Raw genomic sequence first — 15,503 nt, 5'->3', positions numbered from 1 at the left:
AATGACTGCCCTGGGGCCACCTAGGAGGCTGAGCCAGCCATGCTTTGCCTTGTGTAGGTTTAAAATGCGGGACTTTTACTTACAGTGTATTTTTTTAACATTGGTATTGATATGTACTTCTTCCCCCACAGCAGCTAATGAGTAGGCTAATGCTAATGTAGCTTTGTCCATCCAGGTGATGACCATGCCTGCAGGTGACCCTCCCGAAATAATTAAGTAAAAGTCACCTGTTATTCCCACGTCCCTCACCCACATTTCACAGGAGCAGCAGCAGTACGGATAGGTGCCGTTGCTATGAATACAAACAAACCTCTCTCTCTCTCTCTCCCTCTCTCTCTCTCTGTCTTTGTCGATCTCGCTCTCCCTGTCTTCTTTCCCCTGCTCACCCTCCCCCCACGTGATGTTTTCCGCGTTGTTGCCGAGCAACGATGAGGGTGTGTCCAAGTAATTTAAGGATACCTCTCACGCGGTTTTCTCAGTTCAGCTGCCGGTCCCTGCATGGCAACAGGCGCGAGGGATTCCCCCAGTCCGTCGCCTCTCTGCCTTCCCGTTTAAAAAAAATCCTTGCTTTAGCGTTAAAAAGTCTGTCTGTCTGCCTGGCTGCTTCCACCCGGCGCGCCCAACGGCGGCAACATGTCCTGGAACCTAGTATAACGCGAGACGCGGAGCAGAAACTTTAAGCCGGGGGATATTTACCACAAAAAAAAAACCCAGTGCAGTCACACCGACGAGCAGCCGACAGGACTCCACATCCAGATTCTCACTGATGAGGTGTGGACCTTGACAAACTTTTAATAACAACATTTGACTGGTGAACATCTACTCGTGGACTACAACGAGCTGCGCTCGCTGTTCCAGGATCACTCCACGAGGATTTACGATATTTTCTGTTTAATTTCAGGCAGCCTCCAAATGACGTCGAGATGGCTTTAGGTGGGACGCTTCTGCCATCCATATCTACGTTTGCCAGCGGCCCCACTGTCAAGAGCAAATCCATAGGAAGTGCCAATTTAGTGAGTAGCCTGCAATCACTTCTTATTTCATGCCAAACAGCAGTGGGCATCAAGGAGATGTGTGGAGGGGGATATGTACGTAGCCTGTGCAGTTCATTCACAGTGTAGCTGTTTTCCGATGTGTCGCTCCCGTGTTATTATGTGCAGTCAGGGCTTGACACCACGCTGTACTGGGGCGTGAACCAGTTTGCACAGGTTAGTCCAGTAGGTTTTTAAACTCCACAGAAAACACCCTGATGCCCAATCAGAATAAGTGGTTTGCTGTTATGAAAGGCTGTTCAATAGGCTCCACATGGATCGCAAGAGTGGCACCCTGAGCCTGATCATTTTCTACATGGCTCACTGTTTATTCATCAAAGACAAGTGTTACTTACCTACTGTATGCCACTCCTAGTGCTTTTCAGTGCAGTTTCACGATGAATACAAATCTGAAATGAAGACAAATCTGTATTCTAGGAAGGGCTCGGTGCCAAGGACACTTGCTACACCAGACTTAGCTCTGTAGCTGAGCTGTCACACTCTGCATTATAGATCCAGGTCCCTTTCTCCTTGAAGCATTAACTTATACTTTTTCTCTGATGTCCTTCTCTATTAAAAACAAGCACTATTTTCTAAGTAGGACAAGTGTGATTTTCTGGACTACTGTCTGTATCTTATAAACAGTAACATGACGTAAACACACAGCTTATGCTTGTACAGTCATTAATGCCTCTGTAACTTTCCTCTAGAGATGGAAGGAGGAGTTGTCCCATCTTAAGAGATCCAGTGTGCCAACCGGAAGCAACTGCCCTGACCCAGACCATCCCACTGCCACCAGCACAACAAGCCCCAGCATGTCCAAGAAAGACGCAGAGCCGGACCTGGACTTGGACTACGACTTTATTCTGTCCAACTCGATTCTTCAGCAGCAGCAGCAGCAGCAGCAACAGCAGCAGCAACAGGAGGAGGCCATGGCATGCACCTCTGGCCAGGCCTTGTCTCCTTCCCCTGGCTCTTTCTCCTCATCTTACCCTCTCCCCTCCCCTCAGGGCACTGCCAGTGAGCTGCTCTACACCATCCCAGATATAAGTGACGTTTCGCCCTCTGGAGGTTTTGTGGCAGAGCTCATGAGACCCGAGTTGGACCCGGCATACCTCCACCCCACCAGCCTCCATGGCAAGTTTGTGGTCAAGACAACAATGGACATGGGAGAATACAGCCAAGGCGTGAACGTCAGCAAAGCCTGCGTTAATGCTGTGTCAGACCCAACTCCTTCACGTGCCTCACCGTCCTTTACATGCCCCAGGATAAAGCAGGAGAACCCCGGTAATTGCACCATCTCACAGCCTATGGACCTACACTTGTCTGGGGTAAACTCCCAGGGCCGGGGGAGCCAGCAGCAGCGCCCCGGCCACTTGGATCTACATGGGTTCCCTGGCGGAGGGCGGTCTATGACAGGCAGCAGGTTATCCTCATCCTCTTCCCTCTCCCCAGACCATCCGCTGGGCCGGGAGCACCAGGTGCTGGGGCATCCCCACTCTCAGATCCCTCTACCTCCCCAGGGATACCACCATAACTCCCCGCAGGGCTACACCTCCTACCCTCAGCCATCCTCCATGCAGTACCAAGGTTAGAGCACATTTCTTTATATACTTTATATACTTTTCTTGTAATCTCTCTGGCTACTGAATTCAGTAACTTAAATGGGAGTGTGATGTGAATGAGAGACTAGACTAGATAACATATTAGAAAACAGGAATATAAAATCGAACTCCAAATCTTATACCACCTGAAGGGCTTTAATTATATCTCATACCCTGAAACCAGCGATTCATAAGGTTTAAAGGCTAGATCCCATGGCACACAACAGATATTGTGTTGTTTTCATTAGATCAGCGTTGTCTTGTTCTTATTGGTTGTGCCACTTTGCGCCTTTTTACACTGAAGTACTATTAAGTCTTTTGAAATACTGGCTGTGCTACAAGCTGTTTGTGTTGTTCAAAAAAAGGCTGACGTTTTCTAGGGCATCTTAAAGTTTACAGCAGAAAAAAACATTTTTAAATGATAAGGAACACACTGTAATTTAAGTGTCTGATTCAAGCCAAAAAGCACAGTATGTAACCTTATTGCACTGTGTGATCTCTGACATATTTATACACTGAAAATGTTCTCTATACGTATGATGTGGTGTAGTGATGTTGACCACGGCCCTTTGACCCAACAGAGCCCCTCATGATCTCCAGTGGCGACTGCTTGCCAGAGGAACCAAAGCCTAAACGCGGTAGGCGCTCCTGGCCGAGGAAGAGAGTCGCCACACACACGTGCGACTATGTTGGCTGTGGGAAAACTTACACAAAGAGCTCCCATCTCAAAGCCCATCACCGCACACACACAGGTATGTAACTGTATGATAATGTTCTGTCATCCATTGTTTTGTTTTTTTCGTGCCGTTTGTATCTGTCACACTTTCATACTCTTTTCATTGTTCAAAGCTAGATAACAAAACAACCGCATCTGTTGCACATTGGGTACAAACACACTGAATTATTGAGTCGTGAATGGGGGTGAGGGGAGTTGTTTAGCAGGTGCAGTGAAACAGGTTGATACTGATCCCTGTGCCAAATGCAAACTCCGGCCTGATTAGCTTGGCCTTTATACAGTAGCTGCAGGACAGGATGGACCTCTTTTCTCCTGGAGGTGGGGAAGGTTGGGCCAGTTTAACCTCAGGGCCAGCACTAACTGCTCCATGTGTGTATTGTGTTTCCATCAAAGGGGAGAAGCCTTACCACTGCGACTGGGAGGGCTGTGGTTGGAAGTTTGCACGTTCGGACGAGCTCACACGCCACTACAGGAAACACACAGGCCACCGGCCATTTCAGTGTCAGAAATGCGACCGGGCCTTCTCAAGGTCAGACCACCTTGCTCTCCATATGAAGAGACACTTATGAGACTTGGTTAGAGGACCAGACTGGATGGCGATGGATAAAGGCTCCTGAAATAAAAAAGAAATGTTAGCACAACCCTGAACAAACTTGTGACCTACACTTTTTAAAACCATAATTTGCCTTCAAGCCGTTGTCAAGCAACAAGACAAGCTGTGGTGTTCACAGCAAAAAGAGCATTACTCCCCCAAGAGCCCAGAATTTCTCTCAAGACTGATCCCATCTTTGCACATTGTGCAGGTGACTCGACGAGACCTCTCTGTCAGGGTTGTAAACCTTTATGAAAGGGACCAAACTGGAATGTGTCTTATTTAACCGACAAAACTTGGAGGACCAGGTGCCAACAACTTTTAACTGGAAATGTATTTTTGTCAGGGAAGCCAGGAGCAACAGACAAACATCTCCAGAGGCCTTCTACCAGCAACATGCCATTATAGGCTCTGTTAACAACTACACACTGTTCAAAATACTGTATTAATAAATACATCTATATTTATGTACACCTTTCACCTGCAATGCCATTAATTTCAGGTACAATGTTAATTTATACAGAATGGTGCTTAGTGACTCTGAAGAAGGTTGTTTTTGTTTTTTTTAAGAAAAGGTACCAAAGATTAAGGAAAAGATACAAATGGGTGAAAACTATGGAAAAGTGCCATATGGTTGTTTGTGTGTTTCTTGGAAACCTCTTCCACAATCGGACTTAAATCAGGTGAACACTTCACTTTTGAAACGGTGATGGCAATCTTCAATGCACTGCAGTTGCAAAGTGCAATAATTTATATGAGACATTCATATTTTTGTATGGAATGAGTAACTCTGAACAAAGATGTTTTGTTTATAGCCTAAATATGTAATATAATCTTGAGTTTTGTACATTTGTAAATAAAATTGCTTTGTTATTGTTTTGTATTTTCCAGTATAATAAAATAAAATGTATTTGAAATAAGAAAACCATGATGATACTTATACTCTATCTACACTATTATCATTCACTTTATTGAAAGTAAAGCAAAGTAGACATTTCTTGCATAAAAATGACATGCATGTTAAGTGAAGTTTTCTTGAAAATCATTAGTTATATTAATTGTAGATTTCCCTGCTAGTGTAATGGAGAAGCACATTTAAATGGCAACAATAGCTCAGGCAGCTCACACACAATACCCCCCTGATAATCACGGGATTGCCACAGGCAAACTAACACAATGTTGCTGTTAAAAAGATTTTCAAAAAATACACTCCTACAATGTCCTGTTTCCATGGGGTTCTCTTTCCACCTGTCAGCTGAAAGAATGGGAAGGACAACTGAGTTACTGGCTGACATTCAAGGGTGACACCAAATCTGACTGCCACTATGTGATGGAGCTCTCAGATGTACAACATGAATGAAACCTATGAAGATGCTAAAGTAAGATAGTGTCATATGTTTCTGCTATAAGAATATTATGATTATGGATCATTTCTTTGCAAGGTATGTACATACTGTATCCACCAACATGCACAAAAAGCTGCACAGCAATATCACAATACTAAAACTATATATATGAAATCCTGCTATATGCTTACTATCCACTCAACAACAGAGATCCAACACCAAAGAAAGGCCAAAGGAATGTTGTCATTAAAGCACACTCAGCGACATTTGCATATTCTACTGGCCTCAGGACAGAAACACTTTAATATTTGCATCTTTGATTGTATCGTCATAGACTCACAAACAGTAAACAGCAAGGTTGTTCCAAATAATTGCAGTTAAATATACATTAATTAATATAAAAATGTAAAACATAATGACTGATTATTAAAAATATTGATATTCATACTGATGTTCCCTAAAAAATAAAAAAAATAAAAAGATTGTATGATTTGCTAAAGATCAGCTATGTATTCATTTCCACTATGGAGTATGGTAACATCATAACACAGCAAAACATATGTCGTTAAATTAATCAAGAATTAAACCAGCAGAAAAATAATTATTTACTATTAATAGTAAGAAAATGTTAAATGACATAAGAGCCCATGTTTGAAGCGAAACCAATATGTGTATCATAAATGATATGAAGTCTAACAGTTCACTTATTTCAATTATCTTTAATAGGCCAAACTGTTGTACTAGTTAATGCCAATGTTGTTAAATTGTTAGATATTGACCCAATTTGTGGTTTTCAAGTAAACATGTATTGAGACAGGCAAACAGAGCTTAGTATTGACGTTTGTGAAAACATGTTGTGGTCTATGTTGCCCCCTATAGGTTAATTCAGTTTCAAACTCAACTCATTTAAAATTCCTAAACAGAGCTGCACAGTGAAACTGCCCTGTAGGTCCTTGATAAATAATCCAATTTACAAACAATGTAGAGTGAGAACAGCAAAATTTTAGGTGTCGGTCAGATGCCCAAATAAAATAAGTTACCGTCTGCACTAAATACACTTTTTAAAGTAATTTTTTTGTCCGTTTTACATCTTTATTAGATAGCGCCAGTGGAGATAGTCAGGTACTGCAGGGAGAAAGAGAAGGGGAATGACATGCAGCAAATGGTCTGGCAATCATGTCACTCCCAAATACATTCTTTGTTAAACTCCCTGTCTTGTATTATCAATCCATCCAGGTCAGTTTTTTATGTCCATTGCAACCAAAGTTGCAAGTCCAGTACACAGGATCAGTCGATAAATGTAATAAACTGACTTTAGTGCATTTAGTGTTAGGTTCCTCTTTAAAGGCAAAGTACTTGAAGGTAAGTCACACCCTACATTCAGATATCTGCAGTCACACACAAGCAAACACAGCAGAGCAGGTGCAGCCTTCATTTATCTTGAAAACTTTATTTTTTCTGTAAAAATGACAGTCATTGCAACTAAACCCTATCACATGTATGTAAACTATATACATGTTCAAATGCCTTCATATATGCATTGCAAGTCAGACATCATTACACAGCTCCTGCCAACAGGCCTTTTGATTTACATGTATATGAGGGATGTTAAATAGGAAAAGAACCAGTGCTATACATGTTGGTTTATGCACAGCTTTAATTTTCCAAATTTCCATTACTTCTCAACTTTGAAAATTGAACAATAAGAGTGCATGAATACCTTTCAAACCTACCCTGAACTAACCTGACGTATAGTATGAAATGTACTGCCATTGCAAACCATTATAAAAAAAAATCAAAAAAATCACAGGTCTTACTTAACTAAAGTGTTAAAAAAATCAATAGCACACAGGTGATTTCTGATGCAAAGTTATTGTACTTTAATTGTTCCTCCATTTCAAACTGATCACAAACAACAGCCTGTCCTTGTGATAATGATCCAGTGTTATTAAGAGAGGTGAATGTGGAAGTGGTGAATAAAACTGTTTTTGGAAATGTAAAAGGCTTGTTGTACACATATATTCAATATCAGCAATCAAAAAGTAGAGGAAGATAATAAGAAATAAGAAGTCACAATAAGGATGGCTCTTTTAATCATCGTCAAAGTTCTGTTGTAAAAGGAAGTTGGCGGCCAAGTTCTCGTTCTTCTCACAAGCAAAGTAGGCTTGTATAACAAGTCCTTCTGGAAACCCTAAGGCTTTTAGCTGGAATTAGAGAGAGACGTGTTGTATATTAGTCAAACAATGCTTCAATAAGCAAATGACAGTTTCTGTTTCTTGTTTTATCAGTCTCTGCTACATGAAGAATAAAACTTATCGGACTTGTGGGTAGGGTAAATGACAGTGTTGTGCTCCTCCTCACCCTCTCGATGGCCTCTTTCTCCTGTGGTGTGACCTGGATATAGCTCATGTGACTTCCGCCGGGCGTATCACCTCCCATTCCTCCAGCTCCTCCGGCTCCCCCGGCTCCAACTGCTCCTCCCGATTCGCCTGCACCACCAACTGGCACAGGTTCTGGATTGGGTTCATTCAGCATCTGGATGAACTGCTCCTGGTGGTTGCTAATCTCCTACAGTGGGAAATGAGCAGTTCAGGCATTATTATATCACTTGATGCAAAAAAAATAAAAAAAAAATAAATCAACAACAACAAAAAACATCCTATAGTTGCTGGTTATTTATTTAATTTTAGTAATAAATTAGGGGGACTCACAAAAGACAGATTTAATGCTCAAATAGCTAACTTTTAGCCTCTAGTAAGGGTCTACATCTGAAAATGCTGGATCCTACAATATGTAACTTAGTTATAAAATGTAACTTTTCCACATTAAAATGTATAGAAATTACTAGACCCATGTTATACATTTTTTTATGAGTTGTGTACTTACATTTTCCCAAATGTTTCCAGTAATTCGCAAAAGAAATACGTCATTTTAAAATGGTAACGCTCCGTGTCCTTTGGTCGCCTGTCAATGATATCATATCCCCTGTGCATGGATAGGTGGTGTAGTTGCCTGCCAGAAGCTCAAGATTGACTTTTATCTAGTTTTAAGCCACATTACACTTTTAGGGATCCTAACTGGGAGAAGCTTCTGGTAATTGTGGTGAAGACAACAACTTCCATGATCCCATGCTATTTTATGACATCACGTACCGCCGCCTTTTCTTATTGTTTTGATTGAGAGACCCCTGGCAGCAGAAGTTACATACTGTGTTTTTAAGTGCCACGTTAGTTTTTCAAATTTTAAACAGCTCCCTCAGGAGCCACTCAGGACTGTTCTCAAACACTGTGTACTAAGTACTCCTTGTTATGAGTAAACTCAACATCATGTGTAAAATGAGTGGATTGTTAAGTGACCTGTAACTGCAGAGCTTAAACCATGAGATTATTCAATCAGAACTGTGTCAAGGCCCCCGCTCCAATACATCCACACTTACTGCAACACTCTTATTCAAAAACACATCAAGCTCCGTCAGTGCCTCACCTGCAACAGTTCGGGGTTTTCCCTGCCGATCTCCTGTAGCAGCGCCGGGAGGAGGGCGGCATTCTGCTGGATCAGCTGTCGCATCACATGAAACTGGGGCTGATTTCTGAGGAAACTCAAGGGATTTCCTGAGAAGAAAGCGCAACCAGTAAGAATCAACAAGTCAGACAAAATATAATAACATTTGCTCACTGAGGCTGATGGAACATGCAGAATAGTGTGGTGCTGTTTACCTCCAGTACTTGGTGAAGAGCCAATGTTGGCGGGGAGACTAATACCGCTTGTGGGTGCAGCTGGAGCTCCACTCGCTGGGGGCGTCACTGCATCGGGACCTGTGGCATGGCCCTGATCCCTGTCTGGGATACCCTGTCAGAAAAGTCATGAACAAGATAGAATGTCAAACTGTTGTTTTGACTACTTGTAGTCCACTTGTAGACCAATCACGCATTAAAACACATTGCTGGATTGGTGCGTAGCCTAAGACACATTAACTGTACCCACAGACATAACACTGTTCTTACCGTGAGCAGGTACTCCACAGCTCTGTCTGGGTTGTTGAAGCTCGCCCTCAAAGCTGCCACCACCTGCTCCCGCTCGTAGCCCATGAGCATCATCTCGTTCACCATGGCATCATATGATGGGCCTGTCACTAAAGGAACACACAAACACCAACACAGCAGGTGCATTTGAGTAGTGGCACCAGAGAATCTGTTAAGTTGTGTTTTCTCGGGTATTGCACTGTAATTAGCCACATCTAAGGCTATGTCAGAAAAACTACTTCCTAACCGTTAATGACCCAATATTTGCAAAAATAATGTCAAGTTCTGTTTCAGTATTTGACTTAAAATAGTAATTTATGTTAAAACATAGTTGTCAAACTGTAAAGTTCACCAGAAAGACTGAAGAAAAAAAAACCAAAAAAAACTTTAATTAGAAGAAATTAATAATAAAAAAACATTAAAATGCCTGTAAGAATTGAATAAAATATTCAAAATATGACCATAATGTGAAGCAGAGGACATGTTCTGCTCCCACGTTTTTAAGGTTACATAATACAGAGGAAAAAAAACACCAAAAAAAAAAACAAAAAAAAACAAAGGAAATCCTATGACAGTATATTAAACAAAAACACAACTTTAATGCATCACAGGGGAAGACGATTTCAGGAGTTAGAATACATAACGCTTAAGTTCTCTACTGTGTCCCATAAAAATAAACAACCTGCCTCAAATGTTGAAAATTCAGATGAGTGGCTATGAGTCATGATAATTAAGACCTAAAGGATTTGCTCTGAGCAAAGTAATATTTGCAAAGTTCAGAGCATGTGGCCAAAGGGAACTGTGGGATTATGTTTTGGCTGAGCTATGGAATCAGACTGCTCACAGATTACAATACATCAAAAACAGCACGCTATGGGTATCAACAATAAATAGTGTGGGCCACAAAACTTTTCTATCAGATTCATAATTACACTTCTGTCAGATCGAGCTTCAATAAAAAAAATCATACAATAATGAATCACAAGTAGGTTTACAAATGCAGCCTTACCTAGATTTGAAATTGCCTCATCAATTAGGTTTGTGTTTGTTGATGCCTCAGAGCTTCTACAAGAGAAAACAGGCTTTGGGTGAGGCATGATCTGCACATCACTTCTCAAAGAAATACACAGCGCTATCAGATAAACAGTTGAATAAACATCTACCCATATTTACCCGACTGTGGAGGAAGTTGGTTCAGCAGTCGAAGACTGTCTCTCCTCCGGTTTGTCATCTGTAGAGGCACGCTCTGTTGTGCTCTCTGAGCTGGACGATGTGGCGGGAGGTGCTGCGGAAGTTGTAGTGCTGGGAGCTGAAGTGGAAGGTGAGGACTGTGGGGCAGCTGAGGCTGTTTTAGGCTGCGAAACAATTTTTAAAATTCAAAAATACGTCACTTCACCAATATCACTTCACAGTCACAATGGGTCATTTACTTATGAGTTGTCATTAAAAAGATTATTTGTGGTTGTGTTTTACTTTTGGTTGTCTTTGCTTAAGGAATGACTTTGCCATCTTGAGGTATACTGATAAAAGGCCATTAGAGACACCTCTATGATATAACTAGCTAGCTTGAGCTTTCTTCCATATATTCTGATTGGCATATCTAGTTTGATCCTGAATAGGGTTACCGAAATCACTTTTTTTGCCCCTAAATCTGAATCTTGCTATAATGTGCATCTACAGACAGAGTCCCATTCCATTCTATATTTTCTTTCTCTCAAGGCCACGCCTACAATAAAATTTGTGACGGAATTTAGTCATCTGACTGCCGAACAGTTCTGCATGAACAAAGTACAGGCTGATCACCACTTTCTCTACTGTCCTGCAGTAGGTACTTGTACTATATTCAACAGTAGGGAAAGGGTACAGCAGGAAGATTTGGACAGGACTAAAACAGCCTTTCTATACCTTCAGTATAAGCAAAGTACCAACCAATTTGTCCAGTTTTAAATCAACAGCTGTCCATCTTAAATACAGCCATACAAGATTATAATCATACAAATTAAAATAAATAAATACATGTTAAAATATGCTCACAACACAATAATCTGCCATATACAAAAACTATATTTTAGTTCTCGAACCTTTGTCACCATGATGACCACAAAGTTCTTCTCATCGATTTTATACTCTTTGAGGGCTGTGTCATCGTTGAGGATTTTACCTGGAAGAAACAGACAAATTAGTCACAACTCTGTTTACTTCACTTGCCATTAACTCTGAAACAACATGAAGGGACAGAACAAAAGATTTTATCATACTGTATCATTGAATAGAAGATTGTTGAGCCGTTTAATCGCCTGCTTTTGTCAGAACATCTGGGCATCTTTTTGTCCTACTGTAAAGTTCAGCTTTTATTTTTTGTTATGTGTGTTTGATAAACCAAGTCAAGTGGAGTCACACAAACCCCACTGCTTAAAATACAATAATATGCTTATACAGTGCATACACTGTCTTTAACCTCCCTTGGAATTTGTCATGTTTGATTGCTTTAAAACATAAATTACATGTAATTAGTATTAGTGACATTTACACAAATCCTAAATACCACTCAGTTTTACTCCTGGCTCCCTGAATTCCATCTGAATGCACCTTTTGAAAGACAGATAATTACAACGCAAATGGATGCAGGAAGGCTGAGAACACATTGCAACCCTTCAGCAATTCTGTGTATATTGTTAGCAATCCTGTTAACCTGCTCTACATAACTGCACCACATATGTACAACATCATCCAACGCCTAAAATGCTATGAACAAAAATACCTTTATTTAGGCCTTTGAATGGATGAGTACAACAAATCCAGTGGGTCAATATTTGCCATACAATGCATCAGCTATTATAAATGTGAAAACAGATCCTTATTTGAAATTACATGAGTTAAATTACAACACATCAAAATTTAACATAACATGATTGAGAAGAAAGCAAGGAGTTTGGCAACTTGTGTCTCAATGAAGGCCACTTAAAGGATCAGGCTTTAATCCAACTGTAAACCAAAGAATATCCTCACACTGCGACTCAAAAATTGAGTCAAACATAAATAAACAAAAACTAAATCTAATCATCCCATTTTTCTGATCCTGCTAAAGAACTGTTCAGATCAGTTTTTATTTGTATGGAAAATCTATGTACAACACTTGTTAGTTTATTCAGTGTGTCAGCTGTCAAGAGTAGCACACATTGCTCCAGTAAAACCCTGGAAATGCACAGCAGTATGAGCAAGGGAGCTACAAGAGAACCACCAATGGAATAACCAGCAGACAGCAGTGTCAGTTAGTGTACGACAAAACACAGCTGGTCAATACCACTAAAATGTTGGGTAATTACAAATCCTGTCACAGCACAAGATGAATAAAGCCAATTAGTTGGAAAAACAGAAATGTTTGACTAATTAAACTTAATGAAAGGTCCATATCTAAGAATATTTATACTCTAATAATTCATATGTTTTATGCTGTTTTGTGAGGCTGGTTTTATTCTTGGATGCCATCGACATGAGTTGTATTGCCCTGATCAGTCATTTTCCAAAGCTTATCCTTGTGCCATATCAGAAGCAATTACCTGTCAGTTTTTCAAGGCAAGGTTGTGTAAATAGCCAATTCTGCATGGCGCCATTTTTCAAGGACGACCACTGCGCCTTCTTTTATTGGTAGTGTGCCTCTTCCTATACCTCCTAACCACAGCTCCAACTGTGTTTCAGCTTATGTTCAGTTGCCTACTGATGCTGTCTTACCCTCTCCCATCTTTACAAAGTCTCACCATCTGGTTTCTCACTTGTTCAGGCTGTTCCTTACCATGTGGAGCCATGCTGCATTAGACACAACCCAGGCCATAACTGTGAAAGCTGTAGTGCTATTTTATAGCCTTATTCATGCAATGAGTTTTTACTGGAAATCACAGGTTTGCTCACTTTGGTTGCATTGGGTTTGTACTTTGGGGCCCATATTTTCAATGTAGTCATTCCAACCTGTTCGTTTTAGACTATGCATAAGATCAAATACTCTTAAAAATATATATAACACAATGTTACTACTTTGAATCATTCAACATTTTTCTGATAATGGGTTCTGCTCAGTTTTGTTGTACACTGTATATACATCAGCAGAAAGAGATGTGGGTAGAAAAAGGGTTGTTGTGCTGCTGTCTAATATTTTTTAATGTTGGGTGATAGAGATGCTGTCAAACTTGTCCATCTTTTCTGCCACATAAGTTCTGGAGTCACACCACCTTCTCAATTGAAAGCATTAATAGTACTGGAAACTATTGAAGGAAAGTTGTGACACAGACTATATTTTCTTACCTTTCAGCTTTCAACGACTATCAGCCTCACAAATGTATTGCAAATGTCAATGGGATGAGACATTAGAGTAAAACCTAATAAATAAATGCAATAAAAATGTGAGGTAGATATTTTGCAAGAATGTCTATGTGTTATGTACCTCTAAGCCATTGAAAATCAATAATAAGATGTATCTAAGATCATCAACAGCGGGTAACATACCAGCATATATCAGTTTCTGGCCAGCAACTGAGAAATTGTCCTTTCCCTTCTCCTCTTCAATCCTCCCTTTTAATGTCTTCACCTGTGAAAAAAGGCCACTAGAATTTATTATGACAATGTTTTTTCTACGGAATACTATAACATAATAATAAAAAAAACATGATTCACCATTTCTGCCACCACTTTGTGAGGATTGCCCTCATTATATAACGAGTTAAAAAATAAAGTACAAAGTGTGCACTAGGTTAACTACTATCACATCATAAAAAATGGAGCTGAATAAACATTACACTTCTGACTCTTAAGTCTAACTGACTCAAAAAACATGCTGAGTTCATGTTCACATAATGAAATGTGCATGTTTCACGTAGTTATGCAGATTCATCGAAAGTAAAAGTTAACGAAAAGCTGACTTTCATAAGCAAAACGCCACAATGTAAAGTTTTATTATGATTTACAGTAGCCGTCAGACCTCGGTCATCCAGGGTCAAAGTTAGATTTAATTTTAACATGACGTTTAGAGACGGTTTACACTAGCTTAAATTCAAACTGCCGTTATCTTATTTAAATATGATAGCTAACTACATTAAATAACGTTAATTAACTGCTACTGTCGCGCCATTTTTAACTTATTAAACACAAAATGAACAGTGATAATTTATTATAGTTTACGGCTTCACAAACATTAAACGCCACAGTTAATGCTAAGTTAACTTGTCATCTTTTCTCCCCCCATCAGGAACCTGAAGTGGGCTACGGCTAAATGCTGACGATACAAACTACTTTCATAGTCAGTGTTTAATAAATAATGCGAATCTGTCTCAAGTTCCGCGTCACACACGAGCCACATTAATCCATAACAGTTTAAATAAAATCTAAGATTAATTTGTGTTATTTATGTAGACATATTAATCGATCGTCTAATTTCAAATATTCAAAAACTGAAGGACTCGGTTCCAGGACATACCCAACTCCCACTCCACCCCCTTCACAGATGCATGGTTTCAACTCTTACCGTCTCCTCTTCGTCGATGTCGATTTTGAACGTCTGCTGTTGTAAGGTTTTCAAAGTTATCAGCATTTTGTCGACTGAGTTTTTCTCCCCGCGCCTGGTTTGAACGTTGTAAATCCAACTTGCAAGAATCTTTACTGTTTTTGTTGGCTCATTACAAACTGTCAGCCGCCATGACTTTTCGCCTTTCTTCTTCTGTGTGAGTCAGTCAGGCTACAGCGCCCCTGCTGGTCAACTTTAACATCACAGTGACATTTCATTTTTATTCACCTGTGGGAGAGGTATATTGTGCCCTTTACTCAAATAAAAGTAGCAATACTGCTATATAAAAAGTCCTGTATTTACATTGTATTGTGAAAAAAAAAAAAAAAAAAAAAAAATATATATATAGAAGCCTCATTAGCAAAATGTTCTTGAAATATGAATGGTTAAAGCTTGCATTATGCAGGTTGTCCTCTTAGAGTGTTAGACTCTTATTGTATATCATTTTATTGAATTATTGTTACTGACACATTAATATGTAAGCATTTGTAAAGTTGTAGTTTGTCAATGTGGTTGCTTTATTTAGGCCCACTGTTGGACTGTTTATTAATATTCAGCAGTGTATCATATTTTATAAGCTGATACTATGTTTTGTATCTATCTGTAAAGTCAATTGTA

General features: G+C 39.9%; 2 protein-coding genes across 3 annotated transcripts; one reads left to right on the top strand and one right to left on the bottom strand.

Moving 5' to 3' along the window:
• The first annotated feature begins 501 nt into the window (after positions 1-501).
• Positions 502-4,774, top strand: klf4 (Kruppel like factor 4). Its single transcript, XM_022762867.1, has 5 exons — positions 502-771; positions 902-1,013; positions 1,742-2,621; positions 3,217-3,387; positions 3,765-4,774. The coding sequence occupies exons 1-5, from the start codon at positions 767-769 to the stop codon at positions 3,938-3,940; spliced, it is 1,344 nt and encodes a 447-aa protein (XP_022618588.1). The 5' UTR covers positions 502-766; the 3' UTR covers positions 3,941-4,774.
• A 1,977-nt stretch (positions 4,775-6,751) lies between these two features.
• rad23b (RAD23 homolog B, nucleotide excision repair protein) lies at positions 6,752-15,028 on the bottom strand. 2 transcript variants are annotated; one of them, XM_022762843.1, is made up of 10 exons: positions 14,847-15,028; positions 13,832-13,913; positions 11,413-11,492; positions 10,505-10,686; positions 10,341-10,393; positions 9,314-9,441; positions 9,026-9,158; positions 8,793-8,920; positions 7,671-7,877; positions 6,752-7,513 (listed from the first exon to the last, which is right to left on the bottom strand). In XM_022762843.1, the coding sequence occupies exons 1-10, from the start codon at positions 14,910-14,912 to the stop codon at positions 7,400-7,402; spliced, it is 1,173 nt and encodes a 390-aa protein (XP_022618564.1). In that variant the 5' UTR covers positions 14,913-15,028; the 3' UTR covers positions 6,752-7,399. The 2 variants fall into 2 exon arrangements, with proteins under 2 accessions (XP_022618564.1, XP_022618563.1); XM_022762842.1 differs by having other exon boundaries at positions 6,754-7,513; positions 10,341-10,396.
• Between the last annotated feature and the right edge of the window lie 475 nt (positions 15,029-15,503).

The sequence above is a fragment of the Seriola dumerili genome, unplaced genomic scaffold, assembly GCF_002260705.1.
Source record: "Seriola dumerili isolate Sdu_G_001 unplaced genomic scaffold, Sdu_1.0 BDQW01000450.1, whole genome shotgun sequence".
NCBI lineage: Eukaryota > Metazoa > Chordata > Actinopteri > Carangiformes > Carangidae > Seriola > Seriola dumerili.
Note: the sequence above shows the minus strand (reverse complement) of the source record. Positions and strands in the feature narration are given on the sequence as shown.